This window comes from Ranitomeya variabilis, chromosome 3, assembly GCF_051348905.1.
Source record: "Ranitomeya variabilis isolate aRanVar5 chromosome 3, aRanVar5.hap1, whole genome shotgun sequence".
Classification (NCBI taxonomy): Eukaryota; Metazoa; Chordata; class Amphibia; order Anura; family Dendrobatidae; genus Ranitomeya; species Ranitomeya variabilis.
In genome coordinates, this window is record NC_135234.1 from 257,694,508 (window position 1) to 257,711,641 (window position 17,134).

Consider the following 17,134-nt stretch of genomic DNA (forward strand, 5'->3'; position numbering starts at 1 on the left):
CCTCTCCCTGCTCCACCGCCGTGACGTAGTCCACGATTCCTGGGCCCACTAAAATTTTGAACCAGCCCTACCCCTCACAAATTTGCCAAATGACCCCCAAGTTCCATTGAACAACTATTATTATAAAGTTAATTAAGATTGACAAGCTTCAGAAATAAGAATGGATGTTTTTGGCATTAAAATGGGCACTGTAGGTGTTTTCCTGGCCTCCACTCACTGCCGACTATGCTTCCCCATTGACTTGCATTGGGTTTCGTGTTTCGGTCGATCCCCGACTTTTAGCGATAATCGGCCGACTGCACTCGACTCGACTCTGGACAAAGTCGGGTTTCACAAAACCCGACTCGATCTTAAAAAAATGAAAGTCGCTGAACCCTACTATTGACCTCTTGATTTACAGCAGGGGCTTATTTTAGGTACCCCACTGCTCTACCATATACCACAAACTGCAGGGATTTATGTATATCCCGCTTTACAGTTCAGTACAGCTTAAACTTGCAGCTCTCTGGCGCCCGCCTTACCCTCAGGTCAGATTAGGTACTACACCTAGGGTAATTAGTCGCCAGAAAGGCTGCCTGCTATGTACTGGCTATTGGGCATGCGGCAGCGAGGCGATTTAACTACTCCCGCTCAGGCAGGAACAATAATTATCAATGTTGCTGTCGCTACAATGACTCCCAAAGGCACAGTGCACGGTATTGCTGCCACCAGCTTCGATTAAACGAGTCTGAAGCTAACCCAAAACAGTAGCATAATTCCCTTCAGAAGACTTAGGATACGTTTTAGAGCATGAAGAACGAATCTAGTATTAAATATTATACTCCATTAAAGTTTAGGCAGTGTTTATAGAAAATATTACAAGGATGTTACAAAAGAGACAATTGCAAATATGTACAAGGTAATTATAAAACAAACAGGGATTAAATGAGAAATAACACTTACATGTGTTCAGATCATTTGAGGCAACCAGGCTAGTGGGCGGAGTTCCCAAAAGATCAGGCTCACACAGACTCCAGCAGACAGACTCACCCCAGGCTGGGGTGAGGGTAGAAACTTATAAAGTGTAGCTCGGTGGCATCACCAAAAGGGCCGGCTCCCCAGACCCTCCTATCTCTTCAGTCTTAGTGAATTTAACAAAAGTTTGTCTAATGCCTGTATCTCCACTACAGAACATGTCAGAATCATAACACACCCAGCATTCATCTTGTATTAAGATTTGCTCTCTATAGATACTAAATTCAGCCTAGTAGGGACATTCAGTTCCAGAGAAATCCAAACTCTGTCCCTGTTGGACTTGGAAGCTCCTGCTTACAGTGATGGATAGAGGCGCCAATGGACTTTAGCAATATGTACCCATTGTTTTCCTAGCCTAAATCATTTGCCCAATATCTTGCAATATTAGGACAAAGGACCGCATGTTTTAAAAGGGAGATCAGACCAGTTTCTGCTAGCACAACTTTCCACTGCAGTTATGCCAGTCGTAAATACCTTTCTTCAATAAATCTCCCCCACATACATTGACAAGGCAAGCTCTTGCCTGAGTGAAAGGGAAGGGGGGTTTTAGCCCACAGCCTGGGCTAACAGGAGAAACTAAACTTATATGGTATTTCATACCATATCGTGACAAGAGGTAGCATTGCAGATTTGAAGTGTTTATTTTCGTGAAAATAAAAATTAGTTCCTCATTTATAAGAATATAACTACTATAATGATGCCACCTATCCCCTAAGTGCAAGATAGCCATTCATCTCTGCTATTAACATTATTTACCATATTCAGACTTCTCTTGTGGTGCTCATATCAAACATGAGAGATGATATAGTGTTTCTGATACTGGTAAAATGAATTGTAGGATACTAATTAATTAAATGAGTGCACAAGGTGAAGAGACCTCATTTATAATGTGTGATATTATGCATGACCTCAATGGATATGTAAATTAACCTCTTTGGTTAAATAATCAGCTTAGTTTTTATTAGTATTGTTTTGTCTTTGAAATTCATCAACAGTCATTAGTAGTGTTGAGCGATAGCTTCCGATATTCAAAAGTATCGGATTGGATCGGCCGATACCGGCAAAATATCGGATCTCGCCGATACCGATACCCGATACCAATACAAGTCAATGGGACACAAATATCGAAAGGTATCCTGGATGGTTCCCAGGGTCTGAAGGAGAGGAAACTCTCCTTCAGGCCCTGGGATCCATATTCATGTAAAAAATAAAGAATAAAAATAAAAAATATGGATATACTCACCCCTCCGGCGGACCCTGGACCTTAGCGATGTAACCGGCAGCCTCCGTTCCTAAGAATGCAGAGTGAAGGACCTTCGATGACGTCGCCGCTTGTGATTGGTCGCGTGAGCGGTCACATGAGCGGTCACGCGATCAATCACAAGCCGCGACGTCATCGAAGGTCCTTCACTCTGCATTCTTAGGAACGGAGGCTGCCGGTTACATCGCTAAGGTCCAGGGTCCGCCGGAGGGGTGAGTATATCCATTTTTTTTTTTTTTTTTATTCTTTATTTTTTACATGAATATGGATTTAAGGGCCTGAAGGAGAGTCTCCTCTCCTCCAGACCCTGGGAACCATACACTGGGAACTTCCGATTCCGATTTCCGATATCACAAAAATATCGGAACTCGGTATCGGAATTCCGATACAGCAAATATCGGCCGATACCCGATACTTGCGGTATCAGAATGCTCAACACTAGTCGTTAGTAATTATCCTTCACCCTCCAGCACCAGGCTTTGCCAGTACCTGAGGTCTCAGCAGTTTTCTGTCTTGTTTGCTCCCTGATAATAGGTGTTATCTTATTGACAGAGTGTTCATGTAATTGTACAATGTCCTGATTATTAATACATTTTGAGAATACCAACACACATTGTATTGTCCTCATAGTGATGCAGAGAAAGTATCTTGGATTCATGAAAAAGAAGCAAAATCCTTGTATAATGAAATCATTTGCAGCTTTCTTTTATGATTTCTGTTTTATTACCTTACTGGATTGAAAATCTCTGCTTGCTGTAAGTCACATATGTCAAACTCTGGTATACGGGCCAAATCTGGCCCGCAGGGTGAGTATATTCTGCTCGTGATGCCAGGCGGGTCCCCTGAGTATATTAGGCATCATATTTTCACCCAGCATCGAACGTTCAACTATTTTGGCATCCTAGATACCGATAAAGCAATGATGGAAGAGGGAACATCAGCTGACACTCCCTCTCCCATCATTCCCCCTCTGCATCTGACATCTCAGCACAGTGCGTGTGATGAGATCCATACAACGCGCCTGCTGTACCAAGATTTTAAAGGATGTGAAGACACCATGAAGAGACCAGAGCAGCGGGGGAATGGGGTGAGGTGAGTATTTATTTATTTATTTAACTGTGGGGCCTATTATACTGATGGTGGCCCGATTCTAACGCATCGGGTATTCTAGAATATGCATGTCAACATAGTATATTGCCCAGTTACGTAGTATATTGCCCAGTGACATAGTATATTGCCCAGTTACGTAGTATGTTGCCCAGTTACGTAGTAAATTGCACAGCCACGTAGTATATTGCCCAGTTACGTAGTATATTGCCCAGTGATGTAGTATATTGCCCAGTTACGTAGTGTATTGCCCAGTGACATAGTATATTGCCCAGTGACGTAGTATATTGCCCAGTGACATAGTATATTGCCCAGTTACGTAGTGTATTGCCCAGTGACATAGTACATTGGTCAGTTACGTAGTATACAGCACAGAGCCACGTAGTATATTGCCCAGCCACATAGTATATTGCCCAGTTACATAGTATATTGCCCAGTTGTGTAGTATATTGCCCAGTTACGTAGTATATTGCCCAGCGATGTAGTATATTGCCCAGCCACGTAGTATATTGCCCAGTTACATAGTATATTGCCCAGTGACGTAGTATATTGCCCAGTGACGTAGTATACAGCACAGAGCCACGTAGTATATTGCACAGCGATGTAGTATATTGCCCATCCACGTAGTATATTGCCCAGCCACGTATGTCACAGGTTAAAAAATAAAAAATAAGCATATACTCACCATCCAAGGGGCCCCTTGTAGTTCTGTCGCCTGTGTTCCGTTCAGGCAGCAGCTTCTGGTCCGAGGGTGTGATGACGTCTCGGTCACATGACCGTGACATCATGGCAGGTCCTTCTCACGCAGGCGCGCAGGGCCTGCAATGACGTCGCGGTCACATGACTGTGATGTCATGGCAGGTCCTTCTCGCGCAGGCGTGCAGGGCCTGTGATGACGTCGCTGTCACATGACTGTGACATCATGGCAGGTCCTTGTCACACACCAACCTTAGCACCGGAACCTGCCGCTTGCATGGACCGGTCACCGGAGCGTCGGAAAGGCGGCGGAAGGTGAGTATATAATTATTATTATTTTTTTTTAATATTATTTTTAACATTAGATGTTTTTACTATTCAGGCTGCATAGGCAGCCTCAATAGTAAAAATGTGGTCACACAGGGTTAATAGCGGCGGTAACGGAGTGAGTTACCCATGGCATAACGCCGTCCGTTACCGCTGGCATTAACCCTGTGTGAGCCGTGACTGCGGGGAGTATGGAGCAGGCGCCGGGCACTAACTGCAGGGGAGTAGGGAGGGACTAATCGGACTGTGGCCGTCGCTGATTGGTCGCGGCACCCATGACAGGCAGCTGGCGAGACCAATCAGCGAATTAATATCTGTGACGGAAATTGCCGACAGAAAGACGGAAGTACTCCTTAGACAATTATATATATATAGATGGAGCACCGTTTGGGCCCATTATACTGTATTGAGCACTATGTAGGGCCATTATACTCTATAGAAGGCAATGCAGAGACCCATAATACTGTATGCAGCACTGTATGGGGCCCATTATACTGTATGGAGGGCTGTGTGGGGATTACAGTTCGGGAATGCTACTGTGATGGGGTTAATATTCTTTGTCGGATGGATGGAGGAAGGGGCTTCAGTAGGGTCATCATGCTGTGCATGTGGAGGTACTGTGGAGGAATTCACTGTGGGGGTTTCATATTGTGCTTTGGGCTACGTTTGTTTGCCTCATGCTTTATTATCTGTATTATTCAAGAATTTTTACATATTTAAATAAGACCATTGGAACATATACTAAATCCTGCTCTTAAAAGTTAATTGTTATATTTGATCAGGAGAAACGTCCTCAATTGCAGACATTTTTTAAATAAATATCAAGGTTGGCCTGTAACCTATGAATATTCTTGTTTATGTACAGAGGGTAAAATTCGTTTTTCAAGTAATACTTTTAACATAGGATTTTGTTCCTCCTATCTAGTCGGGACAAACATCCCTCCATTACATTTTATCTGCAGGGATACATTGCAGTAAACCCTTCCGACACGAGAGACTTTTGTGTTGCCGGTGAGTTTAGCTCATAAAAGATATAATTATAGGAAACAAGGATGTTTCAAATCACTGACAGAAAACATTCTGACACATCAGACACAATGGCCACAATTTATCATTTGTCATTTTATAAAGTGACGTTTCGTTTCTGTTGTATCAGCCATTAAATCGCACATTAGTTTTCAACTGGGAAACAAAAAGAAATAGATTTTGTATTTCCGTAGGTTACAATTGTGCAGAAATGTGAAATATTTTGAAGAATGGCAGATGATGGATTAGGCTTAGGGCGCTTTCACATTGTGTAGTCAGATTGTACATAGGAAGATGCAATATTTTCCATCTCACTCTGTGATCGGACATGTATTTTGTGCCTTCCATTCTTACTAATATTGTGGCATGTTGGGTATTTGCAGATGGCGCTCCCTTTACCTGGTGGATTGGAAAAGGCAATGAGAGGCACACATACTGGGGAGGGTCCTTGCCTGGACAATGCACCTGTGGCCTAGAGGAAAGCTGCATTGATATGAGGCATTACTGCAACTGTGACGCTGACAGGAGCGACTGGTAAGACCACAGCCCCTCTCACTGCGGAGAAATGGTGCCTTCTATATGTGCTATATGTAGATGTCGCAGGGTTGGCATCGTCAGCTGGCACAGCTCATGGAGATGTCAAGAATTCACCTTGTTTTACTCTTCGTGTGTGCTTTACTCTAGTCACTAACAAGGCCGCTGCCATATTCATCCTGAACTTATCGCCATTCTAAGTCCGGCAGATTTGTATTGTAAGATATAGATTTATACACCAGAAATTGTCCAATAATAACCTGTAGTCCGATAATATATAGTATTTTCTGTTCTCAACTCACATTATGGGCAGGATGCATCAACATCAGCATTGTTCACACCGGTCTGGATGAGGAGACTTGTTGGAGTCAGACACTCCTGAGTTATCAGGAGGCGGACACATGTTCACCATTCTGAAGCGTTGGGCAAGCACCTCTGTGTGCGCCTCTCCCTCATTACGAATTTGAAGAGTAGCGGTCGCCACACCACAGCCCCTCCCAAGCACCACCCACTTTTTCTAAGCTGAATGAAAATGGCGTTCAAACACCAAAAGTCACCTAATTTTTGTACCATCTCAATTGCATCCAAATTATTCAACTATTACAAGCTTTGATAAATTGTGCCCTGTGTCTTTTACTCCTGCCACTGCCAAATCTGCAGTCATTTTTCTTAGTTTCTACTGATTTCATCATTAACCTCAAATCTTTCAATTCCCTTCTATTTTGGCGTCTTTACTAAGCATGTCCTGCTGACTTTCCTAATGCTTATACTCCAGTTCATTCCAGTGCTGGAATCATTTGTCCTGATTCAGTTTCAGGCTTGACCTTAAATCTCCTTGCCTCTTCTGCATTTTCCGTGTCCTTTCTAACCAAGTTCTGTTCATTTTGCTTTGTAGGGTAGTCTTTTATATTCATGAGCTCTCTATGACCCTGCCCCACCACTAATTGGCAGTTTTCTGCCTATGCAGAGTGTACATAGAAAGGTGCCAATCAATAGTGGGGGCTAGATCAGCTTTCACAGATCTCGTAGATCTGCAGCAGATAAAACAGGTATTACACTGTGTGCAGAATTATTAGGCAATTTGTATTTTAGAGGATTATTTTTATTATTGATCAACAACTATTTTCTCAATCAACCCAAAAGACTCATAAATATAAATTCTTAATATTTTTGGAAGTTGGAGTGGTTTTTTTTTTAGATTTGGCTATCTTAGGAGGATATCTGCTTGTGCAGGTAACTATTACTGTGCAGAATTATTAGGCAACTTAATAAAAACCAAATATATTCCCATCTCATTTGTTTATTTTCACCAGGTAAACCAATATCACTGCACAAAATTTAGACATAAACATTTCTGACATGCAAAAACAAAACCCCAAAAAATTAGTAACCAATATAGCCACCTTTCTTTATGATGACACTCAACAGCCTTCCATCCATAGATTCTGTCAGTGTCTTGATCTGTTTACGACCAACATTGCGTGCAGCAGCCACCACAGCCTCCCAGACACTGTTCCGAGAGGTGTACTGTTTTCCCTCCCTGTAGATCTCACATTTTATGAGGGACCACAGGTTCTCTATGGGGTTCAGATCAGGTGAACAAGGGGGGCCATGTCATTATTTTTTCTTCTTTGAGACCTTTACTGGCCAGCCACGCTGCGGAGTAGTTGGAGGCATGTGATGGAGCATTGTATTGCATGAAAATCATGTTTTTCTTGAACGATACCGACTTCTTCCTGTACCACTGCTTGAAGAAGTTGTCTTCCAGAAACTGGCAGTAGGTCTGGGAGTTGAGCTTCACTCCATCCTCAACCCGAAAAGGTCCCACAAGTTCATCATTGATGATACCAGCCCATACCAGTACCCCACCTGCATCTTGCTGGCATCTGAGTCGGAGTGGAGCTCTCTGCCCTTTACTGATCCAGCCTCTGGCCCATCCATCTGGCCCATCAAGAGTCACTCTCATTTTATCCGTCCATAAAACCTTTGAAAAGTCAGACTTAAGATATTTCTTGGCCCAGTCTTGATATTTTATCTTGTTTTTTGTTCAAAGGTGGTCGTTTTTCAGCCTTCCTTACCTTGGCCATGTCCCTGAGTATCGCACACCTTGTGCTTTTTGTTACTCCAGTATCATTGCAGCTCTGAAATATGGCAAAACTGGTGGCAAATGGCATCTTGGCAGCTTCCTTTTCCTCAGTTCATGGGCAGTTATTTTGCGCCTTTTTTACCCAACACGCTTCTTGTGACCCTGTTGGCTATTTGCCATGAAACACTTGATTGTTCGGTGATCATGCTTCAAAAGTTTGGCAATTTCAAGACTGCTGCATCCCTCTGCAAGACATCTCACAATTTTGGACTTTTCAGAGCCTGTCAAATCTCTCTGCTGACCCATTTTGTTGCCTAATAATTAAGCACACCTTATATAGGGTTTTGATGTCATTAGACAACACCCCTCCTCATTACAGAGATGCACATCACCTGATTTACTTAATTGTTAGTTGGCTCTCAAGCCTGAACAGCTTGGAGTAGGATAACATGTATAAAAAGTATCATGTGATCAAAACACAACTTGCCTAATAATTCTGCACACAGTGTATATAAAAACTACAGCAAGCAGCCCAGGAAGTGACAAATTGCTAGAACCAAGGGCTGATCCTAAATATGCTCCTCAAAGATGAGGAGCAAAAACTTGATGACTGATTCCCTTTTAGGCTGTGTGCCCACAATGAGTTTTTGGTGAGTTTTTGAGGCTCTGTATTTTTGCTGCATTAAAAACGCAGCATCTTACAGTTCCAGCAAAGTGGATGGGATTTATAGACATCTCAGGTCCACATTACTCTTATTTTCTCAGAGTAAACTGACCTTCAGTGCGAGTGTCAAATCTCCAACATGTCAATTTCTCTCGGGGGTACGCTTAGTTTTATATGCAGATTTTCCCATAGAATTGTATTAGATGCAGAAAATCTTCAAGAAAAATATGCACATGCATTTTTATTGCACTTCAGTGCCGGAGACACATAAAAAACAAGTGATCCTCAAATACCTAGATCAGTAAAGTATTTTCAGACAAATACCAGGAAGTATCAAAAACAAAGCAGCTTTATTCTAACCATGACATGTCAGCAAGTGTCAAAAACTGCAGGGTCAAAAACGTGTTAAAAATCGCACTCAAAAATGCAAGGAAAAAACACAAATAACTATAGTTTACCTAACTAGTTGGCCCGTGTGATATTTTTGCACATTGGTTGTCGGGGACGCAGGCAATTTCAGGAAAATCAAGCTGGTCAAATGTAAATGTATTTAATGAGATGATGAAAACAGAGAGGTATGTGTCTCACTGACATATATATATATATACTGTATATATATGTATATATATATATATATATATATATATATATATATATATACTAGCTATTGAACCTGTTCTACACCCGGGTGGCGAGCATTTATATTAGTATATGGTCTCCATCCTGTCATGTGCTGCTCCCGTCCTGCGCCCCCATTCTGTAATGTGCTGCTCCAATCCTGCGCCCCCATTCGGTCATGTGCTGCTCCCATTCGGCACCTCAACCAGTCATGTGCTGCTCCCATCCTGCGCCGCCATCTTGTCATGTGCTACTGCCATCCTGTGCCCCCATCCTGTCATGAGCTGCTCTCATCCTGCACCCCCATCTTACACCTTAACATCTGCTGCTCCCATCCTGCACCTCAACCTGTCATGTGCTGCTCCCATCCTGCGCCCCATCCTGTCATGTGCTACTCCCATCCTGCGCCCCCATCCTGTCATGTGCTGCTCCCATCCTGTGCCCCATTCTGTAATATGCTGCTCCCATCCTTCTAGCCAATTCTGTCATGTGCTGCTCCCGTCCTGCGCCCCCATCCTGTCATATGCTGCTCCCATCCTGCGCCCCCATTCTGTCATGTGCTGCTTCTATCCTGCACCCCCATTCTGCAATGTGCTGCTCCCATCCTGAGCCCCCATCCTGTCATTTGCTGCTCCCATCCTGCACCCCATCTTAACATGTGCTGCTCCCATCCTGCGTCCCATCCAGTCATGTGCTGCTCCCATTCTGTGCCCCCATTCTGTAATGTGCTGCATCCATCTTGCGCCCCATTCTGTAATGTGCTGCTCCCATTCTTCACCCCCATTCTGTCATGGGCTGCTCCCATCCTGCGCCCCCATCCTGTCATTTGCTGCTCCCATCCTGCACCCACATCTTAACATGTGCTGCTCCCATCCTGCACCCCATCCTGTCATGTGCTGCTCCCATCCTGTGCCCCCATTCTGTAATGTGCTGCACCCATCTTGTGCCCCCATTCTGTAATGTGCTGCTCCCATTCTGCACCCCCATTCTGTCATGGGCTGCTCCCATCATGCGCCCCACATTCTGTAATGTGCTGCACCCATCCTGCGCCTCCATTCTGTCATGTGCTGCTCCCATCTTGCTCCCTCTTTCTGTTATGTGCTGCTCCCATCCTGCACCCCATTCTCTAATGTGCTCCACCCATCTTGCGCCCCATCCTGTTATGTGCTGCTCCCATCCTGCGCCACCATTCTGTAATGTGCTGTTCCCATCCTGCGCCCCAACCTGTCATGAGCTGCTCCCATCCTGCACCCCCATTCTCTAATGTGCTGCTCCCATCCTGCGCCCCCAACCAGTCATGTGCTGCTCCCATCCTGCGCCCCCATCCTGTCATGTGCTGCTCCCATCCTGCGCCACCATCCTGTCAGGAGCTGCTCTCATACTGTGCCCCATCATGTCATGTGCTGATCCCATCCTGTGCCCCCATTCTGTAATGTGCTGCTTCCATCCTGCGCCTCCATTCTGTCATGTGCTGCTCCCATCCTGCGCCCCCATTCTCTAATGTGCTGCACCCATCCTGCGCCCCAACCTGTCATGTGCTGCTCCCATCCTCCACAGGAGCACTGCCATCTATCTGCAGTGTAGGGAAGTGCAACACAGCCCTATGTATGTGAACGGAGCAGATCCCTGTACAGCAGTGCCACTTTGACAGCAAAAATGATGAAGGAGAATTGACCCCATAACTGAGCATATTTACACCATTGTATAATAATTGGGAATATCCCTTTAAAAAAAAGTAATATCTGCAGATTATTTTACCTTTTTGTCCCTACTGTTGGATTTTTTTTTCCATTTTTGCAAGGTTGTTTCCACCAATCTCTGTCATCGGGAAACAATGTACAATTTGAGTTATGTCAACGCTGCAATTTTTTACTTGGAACCAGAGGTGACTCCAGGTCAGCAATAAGCTGCCACCTTAGAAGGAAGATAGACTTTTCAATGACTGTCCAATAATATGAAAAATCTGATGGTTCAGAACCTGTCCGGTCCCTTTTAGGCTGCATTCATTTATATCTTCAGTTTTAAAGCTGAAGTCTTAAACAGGTAAAGTTTTACTTTTATTCTACTTCCATATATGTAGCAAATATTTTATATGTACCTGCCTGAAATCGGCTGGGCAAGGAGTTCAGCAAGCTGGAAAGCCCCCAAGGCAAATGTTAGGATTTGTTTCAACTTTGTATTAGTATGCTTTGGGGTAGTGTGGCGCCACCTGCATTTTTACTTACTGCAGTTTTATGAAAATCAAAGTTTAAAATGTATTTTGTGATCACATTGTGGATGTGTGGTTTGTTTGACTATTTTCTTGCTGAAGGAGCAAGTTTACCTTTTAAATGGTGTATCATTTGTGTGTTCGGGTGCAGTATGAACAGAGATACAAAGGAATCACCGAAAAAGAGTGTTTTGAAATAATATAGAAGGATAGGCACAGAAGTAAAACAGAAAATCTGCAACATCAAAAAGTCACCAAAAGCTCATTGTGGGAACATAGCCTTAGTGTTATGTCCCAAGCAGCAACCCAGCAACCAGCTGAATTGTGAATATAGCTCGGGATGTGATTGTAGTAAAAGATATCCATCTATAAACATATATATCTAGACATAAATTACACACTGATGTCGTACTGTAGAATCTTGTTTCTACATTTTCTAGTAGAAGGCAAGTAATATGTCTTAGTTATAATAATTGATTACCTACAATTCCCAGTCCCCTCACAGTTTAAACCCCACTGTGACACTCTATGAATGTTACCATGGGTTGAAAGGACGGCGCTGCTGCAGGTCTCCTTCTTTGAAGCTTCCTCTATTGTAACCAAAAAGCTGAAGAATGAATTCTGAATTAATTGTGAACCGAGAGTTTGAATAAAAGTGGAAAAATCAATGACGGCCATCAATATTTATTGCTGATTAATGCCAGAGAGCTATGATGTGCGCACCCCGGGGCAGAGTACAGTAAAGACCTGTAGGGAAGAGGTGGTTTATTTTTCTGGCAAGATCTATAAATCCCTCCTGAAATGCAAATGTTGGCAGAAAAAAAATCTTTCTGCAATTCTGCAGGGTTGGAAGCGCGAATTAGAATGAGAGTTGACAATGTTTCATTCTGTATTTAGGGCATCACCACGTAATGGAAACTTACAGCAGAGCCATCTCAGTGAGAGCATTTCAGCATGATTTTCGGAAACTTATGAAAGTTTCTTCTATGAATCACTTTAATAAATTAGAGAATTGCACAACTATTATTATTATTATTATTATTATAGCACTATTTATTCCATGGCGCTTTACATGTGAGGAGGGATATACATAATAAAAAACAAGTACAATAATCTTAAACAATACAAGTCACAACTGGTACAAGAGGAGAGAGGACCCTGTCCGCAAGCGCTCACAATCTACAAGGAATGTGTGAGAATACAGAAGGCGAGGGTAGAGCTGGTCGCGCAGTGGTTTGGTCAATTGGTGGTTACTGCAGGCTGTAGGCTTGTCGGAAGAGGTGGGTCTTCAGGTTCTTTTTGAAGGTTTCCACGGTAGGTGAGAGTCTGATGTGTTGAGGTAGAGAGTTCCACAGTGTGGGGGATGCGCGGGAGAAATCTTGTATGCGATTGTGGGAAGAGGAGATAAGAGGGGAGTAGAGAAGGAGATCATGTGAGGATCGGAGGTTTCGTGCAGGTAAGTACCGGGAGACGAGGTCACAGATGTATGGAGGACACAGATTGTGGATGGCTTTGAATTTCATGGCTAGGGTTTTGAACTGGAGTCTCTGGGTAATGGGGAGCCAGTGCAGGGATTGACAAAATGGAGAGGCTGGGGAATAGCGGGGGGACAGGTGGATTAGTCGGGCAGCAGAGTTTAGAATAGATTGGAGGGGTGCCAGAGTGTTAGAGGGGAAGACACAGAGCAGGAGGTTGCAGTAGTCAAGGCAGGAGATGATGAGGGCATGGACTAGGGTTTTTGCAGATTTTTGGTTTAGGAATGTACGAATCAGGGAAATATTTTTGAGTTGAAGTCGGCAGGAAGTGGAAAGGGCTTGGATATGCAGTTTGAAGGACAGATAATTGTCAAGGATTGATCTGTGCTCATCTATGTCAGATAATTAAGTGAGCCACATGTATATGATCAATGCAGAGTAAAGAAAGTCATAAATAACATTGGGGGTATTGCAGGTGTCAGCTGAAAAGCATACCAAGTTTTGCTACAGGCTGAGGTAGGAAAGTTCAGTGGGGAAAAGCTGGATGACATACCTGTAGAGAGAATAGATAATGGACACGCTGATTAGAGTGCGATGATGTCAGTTGGCAGGGTACAGTCTGTACACATCATTCTGGAATTAATTCTGAGCATCACACTTCTATGATACACTAATGTGATGCACAAGGCAGACTGACACACATCTAGCAATTCCCTAATATTATGAAAATCATTTGAAAGAATTTCCTTAAAAGATGAAATGCAGTTTCAGACTCAACTGGGCCATGGTTCTTGCAAAATATGATTTACTTCATAAAGGCTGTTGATGTGCCATGTGGGAAATCTCTACTGTAAAGGTGTCTAAAATCCTTTCTTTACACTAAGGCCCTCTTCACACATTTGTTGTTTTTTATGTCCGTATGTGGTCCATTTTTTAAGGGCTGCAAATAAGAACACAGGCACATCCATTTTATTCAATGACACAGGTCAGATTTTTCACACGAACCATGTGAAAACCCCGCAAACATGTAATTTTTTTTACACACACCACAGACAAAATGTGTTCTGCACACGTGCACACTGATGACACATAGATTACATCTATTTGTCATCAGCGTGACATGTACCGGTGTAGTGTGTGTAGTATGTTAATGTTTTCTGTTAGAGGAAATGATGCTGCAATAACTTAGTTCGGCCACTAGAGGTCACCATTGAACAAGAGAAGAGAGCGCTGGAAACAGGAAGGAGTAGAGACTGAAACTCTTGAGGCAAAGTGCCTGAAATGATCCGACTTGGACGGTGTGAACGATAGGGAGCGGCTTCCGTGAGTAAACTGGAATGTGTAACCGGTCACCAACTGTTTAGTTAGTTAGGGAGAGTTAGATAGGATTCGCAGCATCTCAAAGAACATTCCAGTTATAGAGACTACAGAAGGACTGATGACTCAACACTTTACACTATGTAATGAATAAAGATTTGCAACTGAAATATTTCTTTCAGTGATATCTAGGATGTGGTATTTTAGTGTTCCCTTTATTTTTTTGAGCAGTGTATATCAAGGGGAAAGCAGGGTACACGGAATCTATTGTAATTAAGGTGGGAGGCGGGTGTAAGTTTATATACCTGAGGACCACGTGTCACAGTAGAACTTCAGATAGGCCCTGTACCGGATAAGAGAGGGAGTGGCATAGCCTTGGGAGTCCTGCTCCTGTCCGTGAAGCTGGCACTTGAGATTTCTCAGGCTGCAAGATTTATTTTTTTGGTTTCTGGCTGTTGCGACTCATATTTTGGTTAAAAGTAAAATCCTGTTATCTTTTTCACAAAATTATATAGAGAAGTTGGTTAGGTATCATATCATGGTCGGAGTCGTTCACAGCAGCACCATATGCTATTCTCAAATAACGACTGGCGCACCGTGCGATCCTTACATCTGCGCCTTCATTTCAAAACTTACTATGTGGTTAGTAATGGGGGCATCTTATAGACGCCTTTCCATTACTAACACCTGGGCTTGATGTCACCTGTCAATACAAAGGTGACATCAACCCCAACCCTATTACCCCACTTGCCACTACCACAGGGCAAATGGGAAGAATGAGGCTAAGTGCCACCTTATGGATGCTCCATTTTTGGGGCAGCTGAGGGCTGATGTTGGTATTCTGAGAGGGGGGCAATATCTCTGATCCCTTCCCAGGCTATACATATCAACCCACAGCTGTCTGTTTAGCCTTTGCTGGTTTAAATAAGGTAATTTTCTTTCTGGGGTTGCCCATAAACTCACCAGTAAAGGCTAAGCAAAGTGAGCTGTAGTTAATAGCCTGTAAGCTTTTGTGATATTTTCCTTTTTCCCTGATTATTAACATCAGCCCCCAGCCATTCCCTCTGCTGGTTATGAACATTACGTGGGAGCCCATGACATTTTTTAAATGTAATTCTTAATTTTACACAGGATGTAGACAGCGGGTGCTGAGTACAAATCCCATCATTGTCGCCTGGTTACGCTGATCACAGGGAGAACAGACGACAATGGTAAGATTTGTCTTCTACAGCCGATGCCTTGGAACACCTAACTGTTGTGAATTCCGCTCTTGGGCTCCCTCCGGTGGTTGTAAGTAGCACTTTTGTGAATTCTGCTCTTGGGCTCCCTCCTGTGGTTTTGAGTGGTATAGCTGCTTCTTGGATTTAGCATCAGCAGCTGCTTCCACTGATCGTCTTTCTGGCTCAGCTATTTTAGTCTGGCCTTATCCCTCAATCAATGCCAGTTGTCAATTGAGATTTTTGCATATTTCTGCGGTGGACTTTTTCTAGTTTTTATTACTGACCACACAGTGTTCTTTCCTGTACTATCTATCTAGCTAGAAGTGGCCTCCTTTGCTAAATCTTGTTTCATACTACGTATGTCATTTCCTTCTCCTCTCACAGTCATTATTTGTGGGGGGCTGTCCTATCCTTTGGGGATTTTCTCTGAGGCAAGATAGCTTTCCTATTTCTACCTTTAGGGGTAGCTAGTTCTCCGGCTGTGACGAGGTGTCCAGGGAGTGACAGGAACATCCCACGGCTACTGCTAGTGTTGTGTTAAGATCAGGAACTGCGGTCTGTATAGTTACCACCTGCTCAGAGCTAGTCGCATGTCGCTCCTAAATTACCAGTCCATAACACCTAACCATACTAGTTTTCCCAGGCACTGGTTCGTGTCACTCGGGCACACGGATGGCACACAGATGCCACACGGATGTGACACATGGACACCAACCGGATACACGGATTTTACATGCAGTATGTACATATGGATAGCACATGGACCACGGATCTCACCAGTACTGGTTTTTCTAGTACAGGGATCACCAGGATGTGTGAAGAATGACTTATTATGGTTTTAGTTTTGGGGCAATATGTCCACAAATACTGCTTCTACAGGGGATGGCAGCCAACACCATTACATTTGCAATCAAAATTATTCAAGCCCCATTGCAAATTATGGTAATTAGTAGTGATGAGCGAGTATACTCGTTGCTCGGGTTTTCCCAAGCATGCTCAGGTGGTCTCCGAGTATTTGTGACTGCTCGGAGATTTAGTTTTTGTTGACGCAGCTGCATGATTTACAGCTGCTAGCCAGCCTGAGTACATCTGGGGGTTGCCTGGTTGCTAGGGAATCCCCACATGTAATCAAGCTGTCTAGTAGCCGCAAATCATGCAGCTTCGGCAAGGAAAACTAAATCTCTGATCAGTCACAATCACTCGGAGACCACCCAAGCGTGCTCGGGAAAACCCGAGCAACGAGTATACTCGCTCATCACTAGTAATTAGCAAAATTTGCTAACTTTCTGCTGTTTGCCATAAACCAATAACAATATAACTATTGGTTTATCTAAATTTAATAAAAATGCCATGTTTACCATACTGTAGTCCCATAGTTATTCATCCCCTATTATTCAAACCCCTTAATTCCAGATGTTTTTTGTAGTTTTTAGAGAACTATTTGGCTGCTATTACCTGCTACAAATGTGATGCATCTCTAGACACCAAGTTCTGGCAGAATTTCTTAGAAATCTTAGCTCATTCCTCATGGACAATGGTCTCTACTTCACTAATATTCTTGAGTTTCATGGTTTTGAAAT

General features: G+C 43.4%; 1 protein-coding gene across 1 annotated transcript in view; it reads left to right on the plus strand.

Moving 5' to 3' along the window:
* Positions 1-17,134, plus strand: part of LOC143815804 (contactin-associated protein-like 5) — a 1,144,596-nt gene that overhangs the window by 799,490 nt on the left and 327,972 nt on the right. The window contains exon 14 of the mRNA XM_077295418.1: positions 5,815-5,965. Within this exon, the coding sequence (XP_077151533.1) occupies positions 5,815-5,965 (151 nt within the window). The remainder of the gene's footprint in view (positions 1-5,814; positions 5,966-17,134) is intronic.